Genomic DNA, 17262 nt, shown 5'->3' on the forward strand with positions numbered 1-17262 from the left:
CCGCCCCCACCCCCCCGCCCCAGACCCACAACTCCCAAAGCATCCAAGCCTCCTGCTTGTGCGAAAGGGAAAGTGGTTTTTCCTCCTTCCCCCTGCGGTGCCTACCGCGGCTTCCCGGCAGCTCCCCTCTCCAGGGGCCCTGCTCCCTCCCCCCCCCCGGGAGATTGGGGGGCCGGCTGCCTGGCCAGGATGTGCCCCCCAAGGGGGAGGCTTTCCTGTGACTTGGGGGAGTGGAGTTGATTTGCTTTGTTTCCCTCCCCCCCCCCCCCCCCCCCCCCCTGCCCAGCGAGGACTCCAGGAATAGCTTCCCTTCCCATCACGCCAGAATAGGTCTACACGGGCGGCGAGCGAAATCGCATCAATCTGGACTGGTTTGGGATCAGAAAGGGGTGAGTTAAAACGGGCAATTATTTCGGGCGGGGGGGGGAGGGCGGGAGCGACCGTGGGCAGACACTCACAAAAACTACCCACCAGGGGATTTTGCAAGTAGTTTTTATTTTTTGCCCAGGGGTGGGGGGCCTGGACCTAGGGCACCCCTGGCACAACTGCCCCCAAATTTGCCCCGCTGCCCCCTGCCCCCCGTCACCCATGGAGCAGAGTAGCCGGCAAGACAATGGGACTTTAGGGTACTTTTAGCAACACCCAACTCCCTGCTCCAAGGAGCTGGGGCTGTTAATGAGGATAACAACAATCCTCATTAAGAAGGGGCCTGCCTGGGAGAAATTGGGGGCTGGTTGATTTGAAGGAAGAGCTTTCCAATGCCTGGTTTAAAGGGATTATTTTAAAGTTTTCACGGGGTTTTGGTTTTTTTTAAGGGCAATTTTTGTCCTCTTTCCCCCCCCCCCCCCCACCCTCCTGACCTGTCTCTTTTTGCCACTGTTTTAATTCTGCCATTCCTTAATTGTTAATTGTTAATATCCCACTGATTTGGGGTCAGTTTACACTTGGGGTTTGTTTTTTAACCTTGGTTTTAGGTTAGTTATTTGGGGTCAGTTTCTGGGCTGGTTTGGGGGTGGGGGGGTTAACATTGGTTTTAAGTTAGTTATTTGGGGTCAGTTTCTGGGCTGCTTTGGGGGTGGGGGGGGTTAACATTGGTTTTAGGTTAGTTATTTGGGGTCAGTTTCCAGGCTGGTTTGTGGGGGGTTAATATTGGTCTTAGGTTAGTTATTTGGGATCAGTTTCTGGGCTGCTTTGGGGGTGGGGGGGTTAACATTGGTTTTAGGTTAGTTATTTGGGGTCAGTTTCCAGGCTGGTTTGTGGGGGGTTAACATTGGTTTTAGGTTAGTTATTTGGGATCAGTTTCTGGGCTGGTTGGGGGTAGGGGGGTTAATATTGGTTTTAGGTTAGTTATTTGGGGTCAGTTTCTAGGCTGGTTTGGGGTTTTTTTAACATTGGTTTTAGGTTAGTTATTTGGGGTTATGGGGGACTGGATGTCTCGATTTTATAAGGACCATGCCGATATTCAGGGCTTTGTCTAATATCCCCACCTGTTACCTTCCACCCCGTCACGGTTTTTCACACTTGCTAGCTGGGGCCAGTTGACGGGTTGGGTTTTTTGACATTTAGTGTAGTTACTTGGGCTCACACTGGGATGCCCGGGCCGCGGGTGCCCGTCACACTGGCTCTGGGCCCCGGTACATCCAAAGAAGTGACGTGCGGGAGTGTGTTTCACTGCAATCAATGGGACAAATCCAAGCGGGTGAGGAAATCTGTGCCAGGCTCGAGGCTTTGATCCGGGAGGGTTTGCATGAGCCTTAGGAAAAGGGTTCCCAGAACTGGGCTCCCCGATTTCGTGGAGCACGACGCAGCTCAGGCCCTTCGTTCATTTCATAGGGTCAGGTTTTTTATAAGAGCTTGGTTTGAAATAATCTACCCGCCGGGTTTCTTGTTTTTTAGGCCCAACAAGAGTTCCTGTTCCCCCGGAGCTGGAGGTTTGTTCCAGCCTCAGGGTTTCCTGGAGGAAGTTGGAGCAGGGAGTGAATTTGGCGCAGCCTTAAAATGTTTGTTCCCCTTTCCCCCCCCCACACACACACACAGACAAAGTGGGATTTGCTCCCTGTTCCCTGGGGCTGCTGGGCTGGGGCAGCGGCAGGCAGAGAGCAGAAGAGTTTGTGGTGGGGTGTGTGTCTGTCTCTGTGTGTGTGTACATTTTGTGTGGGGAGGATTGTGTGTGTGTGTACATTTTGAGTGGGGAGGATTGTGTGTGTGTGTGTGTGTACGTAAATTTTGTGTGGGGAGGTGTGTGTGTGTACATTTTGTATGTGTGTGTACATTTTGAGTGGGGAGGATTGTGTGTGTGTGTACATTTTGTGTGGGGAGGATTGTGTGTGTGTGTACATTTTGTATGTGTATGTACATTTTGTGTGGGGAGGATTGTGTGTGTGTGTACATTTTGTATGTGTGTGTACATTTTGAGTGGGGAGGATTGTGTGTGTGTGTACATTTTGAGTGGGGAGGATTGTGTGTGTGTGTACATTTTGTATGTGTGTGTACGTTTTGTGTGGGGAGGATTGTGTGTGTGTGTGTGTACGTAAATTTTGTGTGGGGAGGTGTGTGTGTGTACATTTTGTGTGGGGAGGATTGTGTGTGTGTGTACATTTTGTATGTGTGTGTACATTTTGTGTGGGGAGGATTGTGTGTGTGTGTACATTTTGTATGTGTGTGTACATTTTGTATGTGTGTGTATATTTTGTGTGGGGAGGATTGTGTGTGTGTGTACATTTTGTATGTGTGTGTACATTTTGTGTGGGGAGGATTGTGTGTGTGTGTACATTTTGTATGTGTGTGTATATTTTGTGTGGGGAGGATTGTGTGTGTGTGTACATTTTGTATGTGTGTGTACGTTTTGTGTGGGGAGGATTGTGTGTGTGTGTGTGTACGTAAATTTTGTGTGGGGAGGTGTGTGTGTGTACATTTTGTATGTGTGTGTACATTTTGTATGTGTGTGTATATTTTGTGTGGGGAGGATTGTGTGTGTGTGTACATTTTGTATGTGTGTGTACGTTTTGTGTGGGGAGGATTGTGTGTGTGTGTGTGTACGTAAATTTTGTGTGGGGAGGTGTGTGTGTGTACATTTTGTATGTGTGTGTACGTTTTGTGTGGGGAGGATTGTGTGTGTGTGTGTGTGTGTGTGTGTACGTAAATTTTGTGTGGGGAGGTGTGTGTGTGTACATTTTGTATGTGTGTGTACATTTTGTGTGGGAAGGATTGTGTGTGTGTGTGTGTGTACGTAAATTTTGTGTGGGGAGGTGTGTGTGTACATTTTGTGTGGGAAGGATTGTGTGTGTGTGTGTGTGTACGTAAATTTTGTGTGGGGAGGTGTGTGTGTGTACATTTTGTATGTGTGTGTACATTTTGAGTGGGGAGGATTGTGTGAGTGTGTACATTTTGTATGTGTGTGAGTGTATACACTGTGTGTGTGAGAGTGTACATTTTGTGCGGGGAGGAGTGTGTGTGTACTGTGTGTACATTTTGTATGAGGATAGCGTGTGTGTACATTGTGTGTGCGTGCATGTGTACATCTTGTGTGGGGAGGGGAGGATTGTGTGTGTACATTTTGTAAGGGGAGGATTGAGTGGGTGGGTGTACATTTTGTTTGTATATGTTATGAGTATGTTTGCATATTTTGTTGGTGTGAATGTACACGTTTTGTCCATGAGTGTGTTCCACACACTCCTCTCTGTGTGTGTATATTGTGTGTGTGTGTTTATGCCTCTCATGCTTTGTGTATAATGTACACAAAGAAACCAGACATACAGGAGATATACATTTCTCTTTGTGTTTACCATATCTGTGTGCATTTGTATGTTATACGTGTGTGAGAGGGTGTGTGTATGGGTTGTTGTGAATGCTTGTGTTTGCACAGGTGTGTTTTCAGTGTGTGTGTATAATTATATGGAATAATACGTTGCGTGTGTAGATCTGCGATGGGGTTTCTGAGGCGTGTGTTATAAGTGTGTGGATGTGGGGGTGGTTTGTTTGTGTGTATATTTTGTGGGTGCGTCTTAAGGGTATGGTGTGTATACAAACACACACAGCGCAGAGCTCATCCCCTCCAGCACGGGGCGGCAGGCGCGCACCCACACACCATAGCTTTTTAGGTATGTCCTTCTGTGGGGTGTGATTAGGTGTGTGTATCCCTGGTATGCAGAGGTGCTTCTGGGAGTGAGTGTGTGTATGTTTTGTGTGTGTTTGTGTGTAACTGTATGGGGTGCAGTTTGCTGTGTGTTGCTGGCTGGCCACAGTGTGACGTTTGTGTACGCGTGTGTGTGTGTGTGTGTGTGTGTGGGGTGGACGTTGTAGGTGACTCTAAGGGTATGTTTCTGTGGGGTACATGTGTGTCTGAGCCCGCTTGTGTGCACCTTTGTCGCTGTGTGTGTGTGTGTCCTGCACAGAAATCCCAGCACACAAGTGTACACACACCCCTCGACACCTGGAGGTGATTCCAATACTAGACTGGTTAGAGAAGGGGGGCTGGGAGCCAGGACTCCTGGGTTCTCTCCCCGACTCTGGGAAGGGAGTGGGGTCTAGTGGTAAGAGCAGTGGGGGCTGGGGGCCAGGACTCCTGGGTTCTCTCCCCGACTCTGGGAGGGGAGTGGGGTCTAGTGGTAAGAGCAGTGGGGGCTGGGGGCCAGGACTCCTGGGTTCTCTCCCCGACTCTGGGAAGGGAGTGGGGTCTAGTGGTAAGAGCAGTGGGGGCTGGGGGCCAGGACTCCTGGGTTCTCTCCCCGACTCTGGGAGGGGAGTGGGGTCAAGTGATTAGAGCGGGGGGGGGGGGCTGGGGGCCAGGACTTCTGGGTTCTCTCCCCGACTCTGGGAGGGGAGTGGGGTCTAGTGATTAGAGCGGGGCGGGCTGGGGGCCAGGACTCCTGGGTTCTCTCCCCAGCCCCAGGGTCGTTAGATCGTGGGGAGCGTTAATAGCCCGTGTTGGATTCTGTGCGAGACCTTGCAGGTACCTGCCCTGAGACGCCCCTCACTCCCGACCCGCAACCCCGGGCTCCCCACCCCCCCCCTTTCCATTGACCCCCCTCCCCCCTTCTCTCCACAGATGATCCCGCGGGAGGGACCCCGGTGAGCCGGAGGACTCAGCGGGGTGGGCGGGGGGGGGAGGAGAATCCGGCCTGGGCAGCGCGATGGTCCCGCTGTGTTGGCCCTGCGTGCGCTGCTGCCCGGACCCCCCGGCCGCCATGAGCCGGCCCCCCGCCCCGCGGCCCCCCGGCCCGTCCTACCGCTACCGGAGCTTCTGCGGGGACTTCGAGCGGGTGGAGACGGCGCTGGAGCGGCTGGAGGCCAGCGGCTTCTACTGGGGCAGCCTGTCGGGGGCGGAGGCCAAGCGGCTGCTGAGCCCCCACCCGCCGGGGGCTTTCCTGGTCCGCGACTCCTCCGACCCCCGGCACCTCTTCACCCTCAGCCTCCGCACCGGGGCCGGCATCACCAACCTGCGCATCCAGCAGCGGGGGGCCGCCTTCCACCTGGAGACCCAGCCGGGGGCCCCCGGCCCGCCCGCCTTCGCCTGCGTGGTGCAGCTGGTAGAGCACTACCTGGGGCGGGCCGGGCACCCGGGGGCCCCCTGCTACCTGGAGGCCCGGGGCAGCCGCCCCGAGCCCCTGGCCCTGGCCCGCCCGCTGCGCTGCAAGGTGGCCTCGCTGCAGGAGCTGTGCCGGCGGGCCGTGCGGGCCAGCGTCCGGGCAGGGACGGGGGGGCCCGATCTGGAGGGGCTGCCCGTGCCCCGGGCCCTGCGCAACTCCCTGCGCTGCTAGGGGGCCACGCCCCAGGCCCTACCGAACTGTCGGCCCAGCGGGAGGGGAGAGGAGCGAGGGGGGACGCCCCCCCAACGCTCAGGGGAGGCGGTGGGGGGGGTCCAGGGAGCCTCCCGTAACAGGTGGGGCAGGGGAGGAAACCCCAGAGCAGGACCCCCTCTGGGACACCCCCGGTATTTCCAGCGCAGCGGGAGGAAGACCAGGGAAGGGGCCTGTACCCCACACCCTGTGGAAAACCCAGCACCACAGGGTTGGGAGAGACCGGGGGTGGGGGGGGGGGCAGACTGGCATCAGCCCCCTGGCAGCTCCGGCGTGTGGGAGAGACGGGACTGGAGGGGGAGAAAGGCCTGGAGTGGATGGGGCTCTTTGGGCCAGGGCTGCGACCCAGGATAAGAACTGGGAGGGGGACACAGGAATTGGTGGGGACTGGAAGCCAGGACTCCTGGGTTCTCTCTCTAACTCTGGGGAGCAGAATCTAGCGATTGGAGGGCGGGGACTAGGAGCCAGGACTCCTGGGTTCTCTCCCCAGCTCTGGGGAGGGCATGGGGTCTACATCCCACCTATAGCCAGAGGAGCCAGAGCGGACCGTGGCCCCGTGTTGGGGCTCCCACCTCATCCCCTGGAGGGCGTCCCGCCAACCTCACGGACCTCGTCTTCCCCCCAGGAGCGCTCGTGGCCCCGTCACTACCAGCCGGGCTGGGCCGTGGGCTTGTACCGCTGCATCGGGACAGAATAAACCTCGGTCTGCTGCACCCTGCCTCCCGCCACTGCTTTGGGGATGCCTGGGACCCGGGGGATACAGGGGCAGCCCCTCAGAGCCCCCACACCCCAAGAGGGAAAAGCCCCATGAGCCAGCCAAGACCCAGGCCTGGGACCAGAGCCGGGCTGGTGCCCCCCGGAGCAGTGGCTGCAGCTCAGGGCTGGTTGAGGGATCCTCCTGTAAACAGCCCCCCCGGGCCCCACCCCAGGGGCTGCTGCATCTAGAGTTGACCCCGTCCTGACCCCCTTCCGCGCCCGGCTGTTCCCGTAAGGCTCTTGGCACCACATCCGCTGACTCAGGGGAGCAAAGTTACTGAAAGTCGCTCCACGGTTCAGGAAAAAACCCAGCTGCTTCCCCCCCCTCCGGCTTTCGTTTCCCCCAGCAGCTGGGCTGAGGGTCAAGGGGCCGGCGTGGGGGGGGCCCCCAGCTGCACTGTGCCAGTTATTACAGCCCAGGGCTGTTCCCCCAACCCCCCCTTTCCCATCCCTGGCCCAGCTCCAGCCTTTCACCTTCATTTCCCAGCAGGTTCCAGCCCTGGACCCACCTCCCTCTGGGGGGTGGGGCTCCCCCAGGTGATACAGCGCCAGGTGCTGGGGACAGGGCAGGTCTCACCCCCTTCTCCTTAACCAGCCCCCCCATAAAGCCACCGTCCAGCCAGTTGCTTGCTGCCCCCTTTGCTTCTCAGCCAGGCAGGGGCCCCAGCCCCCTTCTCAGGCCAGGAGGACTCCTGGGGTGAGCGAAGAGCAGCCAGACTGGGTCAGACCAAAGGTCCAGCTACCCCTGGACCCTAACTTCTGCCAGGGCCAGGTGCCCCCCAGGGAATGAACACAACAGGTGACCACCCACTGATCCATCCTGGTGTGCCCACTGCCAGCTTCTGGCACAATACGAGGGGAGTGAGGTCTAGCTGACAGCAGCCTGGCATCCCCCAGTGCCATGAGGCAAGAAACAGCAGGGCAGGGGTCCCACCTCAAGTCCCTCAGAGAATGGGCCTTTCCCCTCTTCTTGAAGCCCCCAAGGCCATGGCACACCTCCTACCCATGTGCCCAGACCCCAGCACATCTCTCCCCCCACCCCACCCCCAAGCTTGGCTGGGGCAGCATTGGGCCAGAGGGGCTAGGACCCAGGGGACCATTCAGTGTGAGGGAGGGGTACTCCTCTTCACCCCCCCCCCCAAATGCCCCAGTCTAACCCCAGAACAGAGGCATCCTAGAAATGTCCCTGAAGCAGCCAGCACCTGGAGAACCCAGCCCAGGGCACAAACAGGCCAAGCTCCTCCCCCAGTGTTGAGCTGGGGGGCAGGGAGAGGGAGGGCCCAGCCATACTGAACTGGGCCCTATGGCCTTTGTGACACAGGCCCCAGCTACTTCCCCTTCCTGCCCCTCCCTGGGAGTAGCCTCCACCCCCATTAGCATCAGCCAGCCACTGATCAGGGTTAACCCTCCAACCCAACCACACCCCCAGTGTGGAAACAGGCAGCAGGTCCATGCCCCAGTTTTATTTCCAAGGGCCGGTGCAGCCTGCAGGGGGGGAAGGGCAAGCAGCAGGCAGGACAGGGCTCACTTCCAGACAGAACAAGCTGGGGAAACTGCCTGCTGCAGAGCCCAGGAGACACTGCAAAGGGCCTCCCGCTCACAGCCCAGAGCCCTCCCCCACCCCCCAAGTGAGGCACAAGAGAGGTCTGAGCATTTGCTGTGAGGCTGGGGTCCAGCAGCCCTGATGCCCCAATGCAAGGACCCCACTAACAGCCCAATCCCAGGGCGGGGGGAGTCCAGTTCAGCTCCAGTACAAGCTCCACTCCAAACTGGTTTATTGAGAGATACAGCAATGCAGGCTGCCCAGCAAGGGGAGCCGCCCAGGCCTTTAATCCTCCTCTTCCTCATCCGCCCCACCGGCGCCACCCTGCCCCTTCTTGGCGTTCTTCCTCTTGACACGGCCAGGCCGGCCGCCCCCATAGGGCGAGCGCAGCGAGAAGTCGATGTGCTTCTGCGAGTCCAGGCGCACGATGAAGGATGGGATGTTCACGACCTGCTTCCGCACACTGGGGAAAGGGAGAGGGGTGAGGGCAGGCACAGGAAGCCACCTACCCACAGTGCTCTGGGGCAACGGGACCCCTCAGGATTTAACATGCAACCCCTGGGGAAAATGCTCCACCCCTTCGCCATCTCTTAGCTCCTCCCAGACACTCCCCAGAGCCAGCTGCACATCAGCTGCTCCTAGATTCCCAGTCCCCTCCACCTCACGCTCCAAGCCAGCTCCTGCTGTTACCAGGTGTGAATCCAGAGTCCAAAGAAAAGGGGTGACCCTCTGGATTGATGCTAGGGGAGCAGCGATCAGAAGCCAGCCCTATTCCCACTGCAAAAGAGGAGTGACTCCAGATTGACACCAGGGGAGCCGAGATCAGAACCAGGTCCCACTGAACCAAGCTCCATTCCCAGGTAGCCCTGGGATCCAATCTCCATTGGCAGACCCCTCCCAGTGTGGGGCACGGAGCAGGCGGTGGCTCGTTACCTTTGCAGCAGCCCCAAGCGCAGGGGGCTGGTGGAACGGCCTGGCCCTTCGCAAGGTGTACGGCTCTGCCGCAGTGAGCCTTGCCGACATGGGCGGCCCTACCGCCCACTACCTGGAGTGCAGGGTTAGACCAACCGGGGGGTTCCCCAGGCCAGAGCCTGCCCCTCTGGGCAGGGGGCTCCATGCACCTCACAGGCTCATCCAGGAGGGCTACACAACACAGCAAGAGCAAAGCTTTAGCACGGGGAGGGTCGGAGCAACAGCCAAACTCCCCACGTCCTTGGGATCAGCTTTGCCCTGGGTCCTTGGCAGGGTCAATCACCGAGAACGGGGCCACTGACCTGCCTGCCACATGGCCCCTCCTCACGAACTCACCAGCCGGGGGAGATACCACCCCAGCGAACCAGCAGGTCCAGGTGGCAGAGTCAATAACTGAACCCAGGAGTCCTGGCTCCCAGCCCCCACCCCTACTGTAACCCACTACTAGACCCTCCCCTCCCAGAGCCAGGGAAGAGAACCCAGGAGTCCTGGCTCTCAGCCCTCACCCCTGATGTAACCCACTAGACTCCCCCACCCCCCCATACACACAGAGCGTGGCACACGGCTGCCCTACCGGATGTGCCTCTGGCGGATCAGCACCCGGGCATGGTGGATGGACTTGGCCAGCCCCAGCTTGAAGACCTGGGTCTGGAGGCGCCGCTCCAGGAAATCCTCAATCTTGAGGCCCAGGATATAATCCAGCTTCATCTTGCCCTCATCCAGCACCCCGATGCGCACCAGCCGTCGCAGCAGGGCATTGCCTGGGGGGGGGGGGGGTGAGACAGGAGTCAGATCCCAGGGACCCTGCCCCTTCCCCTCCCAACTTCAGACATCCACTGGGACCAGCTCCCAGCACCCCCCACCATGTCACCCCCCATATCCTGCCCCCCTACCTTCAAAGAGGCGCTTGGGGTCCTTCTCATCCAGCGTGAGCAGCTCACGGGCCGCCTTGCGGATCTTGGCCAGGGTGAACTTCACCCGCCAAACCTCACGCTTGTTCCGCAGCCCGTATTCACCTGGGGAGGAGCAGAGCTGTTACCAACAGGCAGCCACTTCTGGGGTGGGGCGCAGGGGCTGGTTATATGGGGGACCCCTCACCAGGCACTGGGACACAGTTCAGGACTGCATCCTACTGACTAGAGAGGCAGCAGGTTGAATATTACCTGGCTTAATGGGGTTAAATCTCCTAAAGATCAGAAAACAAATCACTGGGCCATTAATGCTGCATCTAACACAGGGCTGGCACTAGGGTGCATCTAACACCCTAGTGCCAGCCCTGACTGCGAGTGAGAGCGCCCCCTGCTGAGCCCCCCCACCCTGCTTCCTGCAGCCCAGCACCCCCTAATGTAGCCCCAGGGCCAGCCCTGACTGCCAAGGGAGAGCACCCTTGACCCACTCCCTGGAGCAGTGCCCCCTATGAGCCCCCCCCCACAGCACAGTGCCTCCTGCTAAGCTCCAGCCAGGCACCAGCCTGATTCCCCCCCACCCCACCCCCAAAACTCACCAATGAGCTTCAGCTCCTGGTCGAGGCGGGATTTCTCAAAGGGGCGCCGGGGGGTGACATAGGTCTTCCGGCACACCCAGCTCCTGGCAACGGGCATCGCGACCAAGGCTGTGGGCTCCGGCCCTGCGGGAGAGGCAGAGGGAATGAGCTAGGAAGAGACAGGACAATTCTGCTGCATCCCCAGCCACCCCACAAACCCAGGGTGCAGCCTTTCCCGGGAGGGAACGGCTGTCAGACCAGGACAGGCTGTCAGACCAGGACACTCGTTTGGAGAAGGTGGCACATACAGCCCCTGGCATAAGGGTGGGGGATTGCAGGAGCCCGTGGTGGGTGCAATGAAGTCAGCAAAGCTATGAAGCTGGGACCCACAAGCCCTAGGAGGGGGAGTCTTTGTTGGGGATCTGTACAGCACCAAGCGCAGCAGTTACACAACCTACTGCACGGTGCCGCGGACCCAACCCTCGTTACAGGAATCAGGGGCAAGGGTGACACCATGCACGAGGACAGGGGCCCCAGGGCTGCCAGGCCCCTGCAGCCAGCAGAGCCCAGGGCCCCTGCCGTGCCGGGGTGAAGAGGGAGGCGCTGCGGGCCAGCCCGCAGCAAGGCTGGAAGCGACAGGGGCATCTGGGGGGTGTGTAGGGGGTGCCCTGGGGGCCGGCACGGGGGCAGCTTCGGCTCGGGCGCAGCTGGTCTCTCCTTCGCAGCCCTGTTTGCGAGAACCCCGCAGCGCTCCGGGCGCTTTGCAGGTGGGGAAACTGAGGCACAACAGGGGGAGCCACTTGTCCGACCCCGCTGCACCAGGCGGGGGGGGTGCGGGGGGGGGGGGGGGAGACGAATCCCGCCCCCACAATGCACGGGGCTGGGGGAAGGAGCCTCCCGGGCCACGTGCTGTGCCCCTCCCCCCTTGCAAACCCCTCCCGCTGCAGGAGCAGCGCGCGCCAGGCCCAGGGGCCGCACGCGCCCGTGTCGCTAGCGCGCCGGCCGCCTCTGCGCATGCGCGCCGGCCCCGCAGAGAGCCCCGCGCGCCCGCCTTCTGCCGCGCGCTCGCCCCCTCGGCCCGGCCCGGCCCTCCTCCCCTCTGCGGCCACCCGTCCCCGGCCCAGCGCGCCCCGCCCTGGCCTCACCTCACACGAACAGCCACAGCGATGGCGGATGAAAAAAAAGAGAGCGGCGTAGCCGGGGGCTGCCTTATATAGGGCACGGGAAAGGCTCCGCCCTCCGAAGCGTTAACCAATGGCCGGGCGCCGCCGGGCCCCGATGACCAATGGAGGGCGGTGCCTCGCGCCACCCGCTGGCCAATGACTGAATGCTCCCGGGGTCATAGAGAGAGACTCCTAGAGGGTCGTACGCGCGTGGGAGAGTGGCTGGGGGTGGCCATTGCTGTGTGGGGGTGAACCCTCCTCCCGTCCCAGGGGGGAGCGGCCGCCATTGCTGTGTGGGGGTGAACCCCCTTCCCGTCCCAGTGGGGAGCGGCCGCCATTGCTGTGGGGGGGGTGAACCCTCCTCCCGTCCCAGGGGGGAGCGGCCGCCATTGCTGTGTGGGGGTGAACCCCCTTCCCTTCACTAAGGCAACCCATCTAGAATCTCCCTGCGACCCACTGGTGGGTTGGGACCCCTTGTTTGGGAAATGATTCCCTAGATAACGCAGCCTCTGTATGGCCCGTGCGTCACTCCCCAGACTGGGGCTAGTCCTGCCCCCCCCATGAAACCCACAGGGGTTTTGCTCTAGATTCAGTGGGAGCAGGGTGAGACCTCATAAACCAGAGCACGACCCGTGGGACCAGGTCCCTGGCTGGCATAAATCGGCCTAGCTCCAGGGAAGTCACCGGCTGGAGAACTGACCCATCAGTGGGCGTTTCCCCCCTGATTTCGGTGGGCATTGCATATGGACCTTGCTTGAATTAATTGGTGCTCGGCGCACTTGGGGCAGTCTGATACTGGGGGTGTGATGCGTCCAGGCTGGTTTATTTTAGTTGCCAACCGACCATGGCCTGTAGATCGTAGACTTGCTCCACCCAGTATGAGCCACAGCCGGTGGGAGGCCAGAGCGCCTGGCATCACATGGGAGGTGCCCAGCGTGTGGTGGGGACCTTGGCATGGCCACCCTTGGGGTGGGATTGAGATCAAGTTCCAAAGAAAACGTTGGAAGCTGTTGAGTGTATGATAAAAGGAAGAGAGGGGTTGCAAGCACCGGATCCCCCCCATCTCACGCCAAACCTTTCGCAGGGTTTGGGTCTGTCTTAGGGGAAGTTTAGGAGGAAAAAGAGCAGGAGGAAAAAGGCAGCAGAAAGGAGGGGGTAGAGGGACCATCTCAATGGAAATGGACAGTGGAACTGGAGTGGAGAGAATAATGTTAACGAATCCTCCCGTCCCAGGCCTGGGTCTGATTGCGTGGATTTTATACTGGTCTAGCTGAGATCAGAACCCAGCCCTGCCCCCGCTGCAGTCAGGGGTGACTAGTCTGAAGGGCCATGTGTCTGTAGCCCTTTGAGGTCTGGCCGGTTCCCCTTGGCCCGCTCCCCCATCCCAGACACAGCCCGTGGCTGGTGGCCCAGGCTGAGCCGGGAGCCTGTAAATCTCCCTTTTCATTGGGAAAGCTGTAAAGTGCCCAGCCACCGCAAATGGCAGAGAATTAAGCTGCTGATTTACTGGGTGTTTTTCTCCTAACCTGGTATTTGTGTGAGAAGCCGACTGTGCTGAATCCCCAGCCCCCTTGCTCTAACCACAAGACACCACTCCCCTCCCAGAGCCAGGTATAGAACCCAGGAGTCTGGACCCCCAGTCCCCCTGCTCTAACCACTAGACCCCCCACTGCCCTGCCCAGAGACGAGTGAGATGCAGACAGGCAGTAGCAGGTGGTATTTGTCTGTGTGCAGTCAGTGTGGGGGAGTGGCTGTGTGTGAGGGGGGACGGGTGTTTGTGGCGGCTGTTTTCTTCATGCGCACTTGGGGTGAGGGGGGCGGAGTTTGTGTGTCTCCTATGTGTGTGGGAATGTTTGTGGCTGTGTGTGGGGGCATCTCTGTGGCTGTGCACACTCGGGTCTGTGTGGGTGCATCTGTGTGTGTTTGTGTGTGTCTCTGGGTGTGTATTTGGGGTTGTAGGTGCATGCATACACATGTGTGTGTGTTTGGGGTTGTTTGTGCATGTGTGCATGAGTATGTGGGGTTGTGTGAGTGTCTGTGTGTTTGTGTTTGGCATGTATATTTGGGATTGTCTGTGCGTATGAAAGTGTCTGTGTGTTTGGGGTTGGATCTCTGTGTTTGGGGTTGTTTCTATATTTCTGCGTGTTTGGGGTTATATCTGTGTGTTTGGGCTTGTCTGTGTTTGGGGTTGTGTGTGTGTGTGTATGGTTGGGGTTGTGTATCTGTGTGGTTGTGGGTGGGTGTGTCTGTGTGGTGGGGATGTCTGTGTGTCTATGTGGTTGGGGTTCTGTGTATTTGTGTGTGTGTGGCTGGGGTTGTGTGTGTCTGTGTGGTTGGGGGTGTGTGTGTCTAGACTGTGTGCGCACGCGAGTCTGTCTGTCTGTGACAATGATGACATCACATTCCTCTCAGCTCCCCCCCCCCGCCTGTGCCCCATCTAGAAACTGACTCAGCTCCCCGGGGTCTCTCAGCGATCCCCTGGCGGGGCTGAGCAGTGGGGCTGTGGGTTCTATGCTACCCACTCAGCATCGCGGGGTGGGGGGCTGTGATAGAGGCCAGGGGTGCAAAGTGGGATCCCAGCAGAGGGGGGCTGTGGTGTGGAGGGGAGTGGGATCCCAGTGGAGGGGCTGTGGGGTGGAGGGGGAACCCAGCAGGGGAGGGGGCTGGGAGGGGAGGGAAGGGGGGATCCCAGCGGGTGGGGGGGGCTGTGGGATGAGGGGGGATCCCAGCATAGGGGTGCTGGATGCATGAGAGATGTTTGCTCACATTCGGTGCTGGTTCCCTGTGTGTGTGTGCACGTGGGGGGTGGTTTTCAACTGCACCCAACACATCTTGCGCCCCCAACCAGGATGACTACCGGCCTGGGACTGCGCCCTCCGCCCCTGCCTGGCTGTGTTGGGGGGGGGGTGTGGGTGGCTGTGTGTGTGTGTCTGATGCCATGATTCCTAGGTTCATAGATTCATGGCCAGCAGGGACCCTTGCGATCAGCTTATTTGACCTCCTGTATGACCCCACCCAGGGTGCTGCCCTGAATTCATTCCCGGTTGACGAGAGCAGATCCCCAAAACCAGCCACCTGGGCTGAGTAATTGCCGGGGCAGGAGAATCCACCAGGCCCCTTGGTAACTTCCCCTCCCTCTTCAAAACCCGGCCCCGATTTGCCATCTGAATGCGTCTAGCTCCAACCTCCAGCCGTGGGATCAGGCTCCAACCATCCCTTGCCAGGCTGAGGAGCCCGTGATTAAATATTTGTTCCCCACATGAGAGAACTCTTCTCTGGCCCCCTCGCCGATTGATGGGGCCCTACCAAATTCATGGTCCATGTTGGTCAATTTCATGGGTCATAGGATTTTAAAAATTGTAAATGTCGTGAGTTCAGGTATTCAACTCTGAACTGTCATGCTGGTGTAATTGTAGGGGTCCTGACCCAAAAGGGGGGTCGCAAGGTGATTGTAGGGGGGCCGCGGTACTGGCTACCCTTACTTCTGCGCTGCTGCTGACAGCAGCCCTGCCTTCAGAGCTGGGCCCTCAGCCAGCAGCTGCTGCTGTCCGGCCACCCAGCTCTGAAGGCTGCGCAGAAGTAAGGGTGGCGATAACGTCACCCCCCTACAATAACCTTGTGACCCCTCCCCATGACCCCCTTTTGTCTCAGGCCCCCCAGCTGGAGAAACGCTGGTCTCCCCCGTGAAATCTCATATTACCTTATGCTGTACCGATTTCACGGGGGAGACCAGATTTCACGGTCCATGCCATGTTTTCCATGGTCGTGAATTTGATAGGGCCCTATCGACTGAGCACCGCCCTTCCTGGAGTCCAGCCGCGGTCGCACCAAGGCCAAACCCAGAGGTGAAATAAACTCTTCGAGATCCCCCTGTTTGTGCACCCCCAGCTGGCCTTACCCCTTTGGGCCGTAGTGCCCGTGTGGTCAGCTGATTCTCCAACAAGACCCCAGATCTTTTCCAGATGCCGCGTCCTGGCACCGAGTCCCCGTCCAGTCCAATAGCACGGGCCTTGGTTCCTTGCTCCTGGGCAGAGGACTCTGCATTTCACCGAAGCCCAGTGCATGTTTTTTGCGTGCCCCCAGCGATCCTGGTCGCTCTGTCTCGGTGGCCTGTCCTCGGCGGCATTTACCGCAGCCCCCATCAGCGGGTCGTTGGCGTTATCGGCACGGGGTGCTCTGTTTGCTCCCGGGTCATTGATAATAAACATGTCCAAGAACCGAGCCTGGTGCCCCCCCACCCCACCCTGGAAACACACCCACTCAAGGAGGGTGCCCTGTTTTCAGGGGCATTTGGAGGCCCCTTGCTTAGCTAGTGTGATACACTGTGTGTGTGTTTGTGTTTTAGACTTGGTGTGTGTGTGAAAGAGAGAGAGAGAGACTATGGGTACGTGAAACTTCACGTGTGTGTGTGATTCTCTGTGAAAGGGAGAGAGAGACTGTGTGGGTGTGTGAAACTCTGTGTGTGTGTGTGACGCTGTGTGTGGGGGGGGCCTTGTGAGTATGCAGGAGCCAGGATGTGTGTGTGACACTCTGTGTGTGTATGAGACATCACATGGACATGTCTGCGTGTGAGGGTGTCAGTGTGTGTATGAGCCGCCTGCGTGGCACTCTGGGTGTGTATGAGCCAAGTGTGTGTAGCGCTTAGTGAGTGTATGAGGCATGTGTGTGTGACACTGTCAGGGTGTGTATGAACTGTGTGTGTGACACTGTTGGGATGTGTACAAGCTGTGTGTGTGTGTGTGACTCTGTCAGTGTGTGTACGAGCTGGGTGTGTCTGTGTGACAGTCAGTGTGTGCATGCAAGCTGGGTGTGTGTGATACTGTGAGTGTGTGTGAGCCACATATGTGTGACAGTCAGTGTGTGTGCAAGCCATGTGTGTGTGACAGGGTGTGTATGAGCTGTGTGTGTGCAAGCCATGTGTGTGTGACACTGTCAGTGTGTGTGCATGAGCCATGTGTGTATGTGACACTGTCAGGGTGTGTGTGAGCCATGTGTGTGTGACAGTCAGGGTGTGTGTGAGCCATGTGTGTGTGACAGTCAGGGTGTGTGTGAGCCGTTTGTGTATCTGACACTGTCAGTGTGTGTGCGAGCGATGTGTGTGTGACACTGTCAGTGTGTGTGCATGAGCCATGTGTGTATGTGACACTGTCAGGGGGTGTGTGCATGACACTGTCAGTGTGTGTGCGAGCCATGTGTGTATCTGACACTGTCAGGGTGTGTGCGAGCCATGTGTATGTGACACTGTCAGAGTGTGTGTGAGCCGTGTGTGTGTGACAGGGTGCGTGCGAGCTGTGTGTGTGTGACAGTCAGGGTGTGTGTGAGCCGTGTGTGTATCTGACACTGTCAGGGTGTGTGCGAGCCGTGTATGTTTGTGTGTGTGTGTGTGGCCCATTGTGTATGTGACACTGCGTGTGTTTGCGCATGACACCTCCACCCAGCTCTCTCCCCACACTCTGGCTTGGGGAATCCCCCGGCGGCTCCCCCCAACACCCTGCACCCCCAAACTCCACCCTCTCCCCAAAATACCCCCCCCAACACACACACGCC

The 17262-nt window shown here is 58.6% G+C and overlaps 2 protein-coding genes and 1 long non-coding RNA gene across 3 annotated transcripts; 2 read left to right on the forward strand and 1 right to left on the reverse strand.

Moving 5' to 3' along the window:
- The first annotated feature begins 299 nt into the window (after window positions 1–299).
- Window positions 300–5081, forward strand: LOC144279075 (uncharacterized). Its single transcript, XR_013348644.1, has 3 exons — window positions 300–389; window positions 1897–1931; window positions 5048–5081. It is a non-coding gene; the product is annotated as an uncharacterized LOC144279075 (long non-coding RNA).
- Window positions 5082–5132: 51 nt separating this feature from the next.
- LOC144279052 (suppressor of cytokine signaling 3-like) lies at window positions 5133–5780 on the forward strand. Its single transcript, XM_077840488.1, has one exon. The coding sequence runs from the start codon at window positions 5133–5135 to the stop codon at window positions 5757–5759; it is 627 nt and encodes a 208-aa protein (XP_077696614.1). The 3' UTR covers window positions 5760–5780.
- Window positions 5781–8312: 2532 nt separating this feature from the next.
- RPS9 (ribosomal protein S9) lies at window positions 8313–11747 on the reverse strand. The gene is made up of 5 exons (XM_077840495.1): window positions 11698–11747; window positions 10574–10696; window positions 9963–10085; window positions 9644–9830; window positions 8313–8560 (listed from the first exon to the last, which is right to left on the reverse strand). Exons 2-5 carry the CDS (start codon window positions 10668–10670, stop codon window positions 8383–8385), a joined length of 585 nt encoding a protein of 194 aa, XP_077696621.1. The 5' UTR covers window positions 10671–10696; window positions 11698–11747; the 3' UTR covers window positions 8313–8382.
- Window positions 11748–17262: the final 5515 nt, after the last annotated feature.

This window comes from Eretmochelys imbricata, chromosome 23, assembly GCF_965152235.1.
Source record: "Eretmochelys imbricata isolate rEreImb1 chromosome 23, rEreImb1.hap1, whole genome shotgun sequence".
NCBI lineage: Eukaryota > Metazoa > Chordata > Testudines > Cheloniidae > Eretmochelys > Eretmochelys imbricata.

What these genes read in the sequence shown, in the direction of transcription:
- RPS9 (XM_077840495.1), bottom strand. Translation starts at nt 10,670, where the DNA reads ATGCCCGTTGCCAGGAGCTGGGTGTGCCGGAAGACCTATGTCACCCCC. An exon ending in CCCCAAGCGCCTCTTTGAAG is followed by an intron (nt 9,831 to 9,962) that starts GTAGGGGGGCAG and finishes CCCCCCCCCCAG; the next exon opens with GCAATGCCCTGCTGCGACGG. An exon ending in ATCCGCCAGAGGCACATCCG is followed by an intron (nt 8,561 to 9,643) that starts GTAGGGCAGCCG and finishes CCCTTTCCCCAG; the next exon opens with TGTGCGGAAGCAGGTCGTGA.
- LOC144279052 (XM_077840488.1), top strand. Translation starts at nt 5,133, where the DNA reads ATGGTCCCGCTGTGTTGGCCCTGCGTGCGCTGCTGCCCGGACCCCCCG.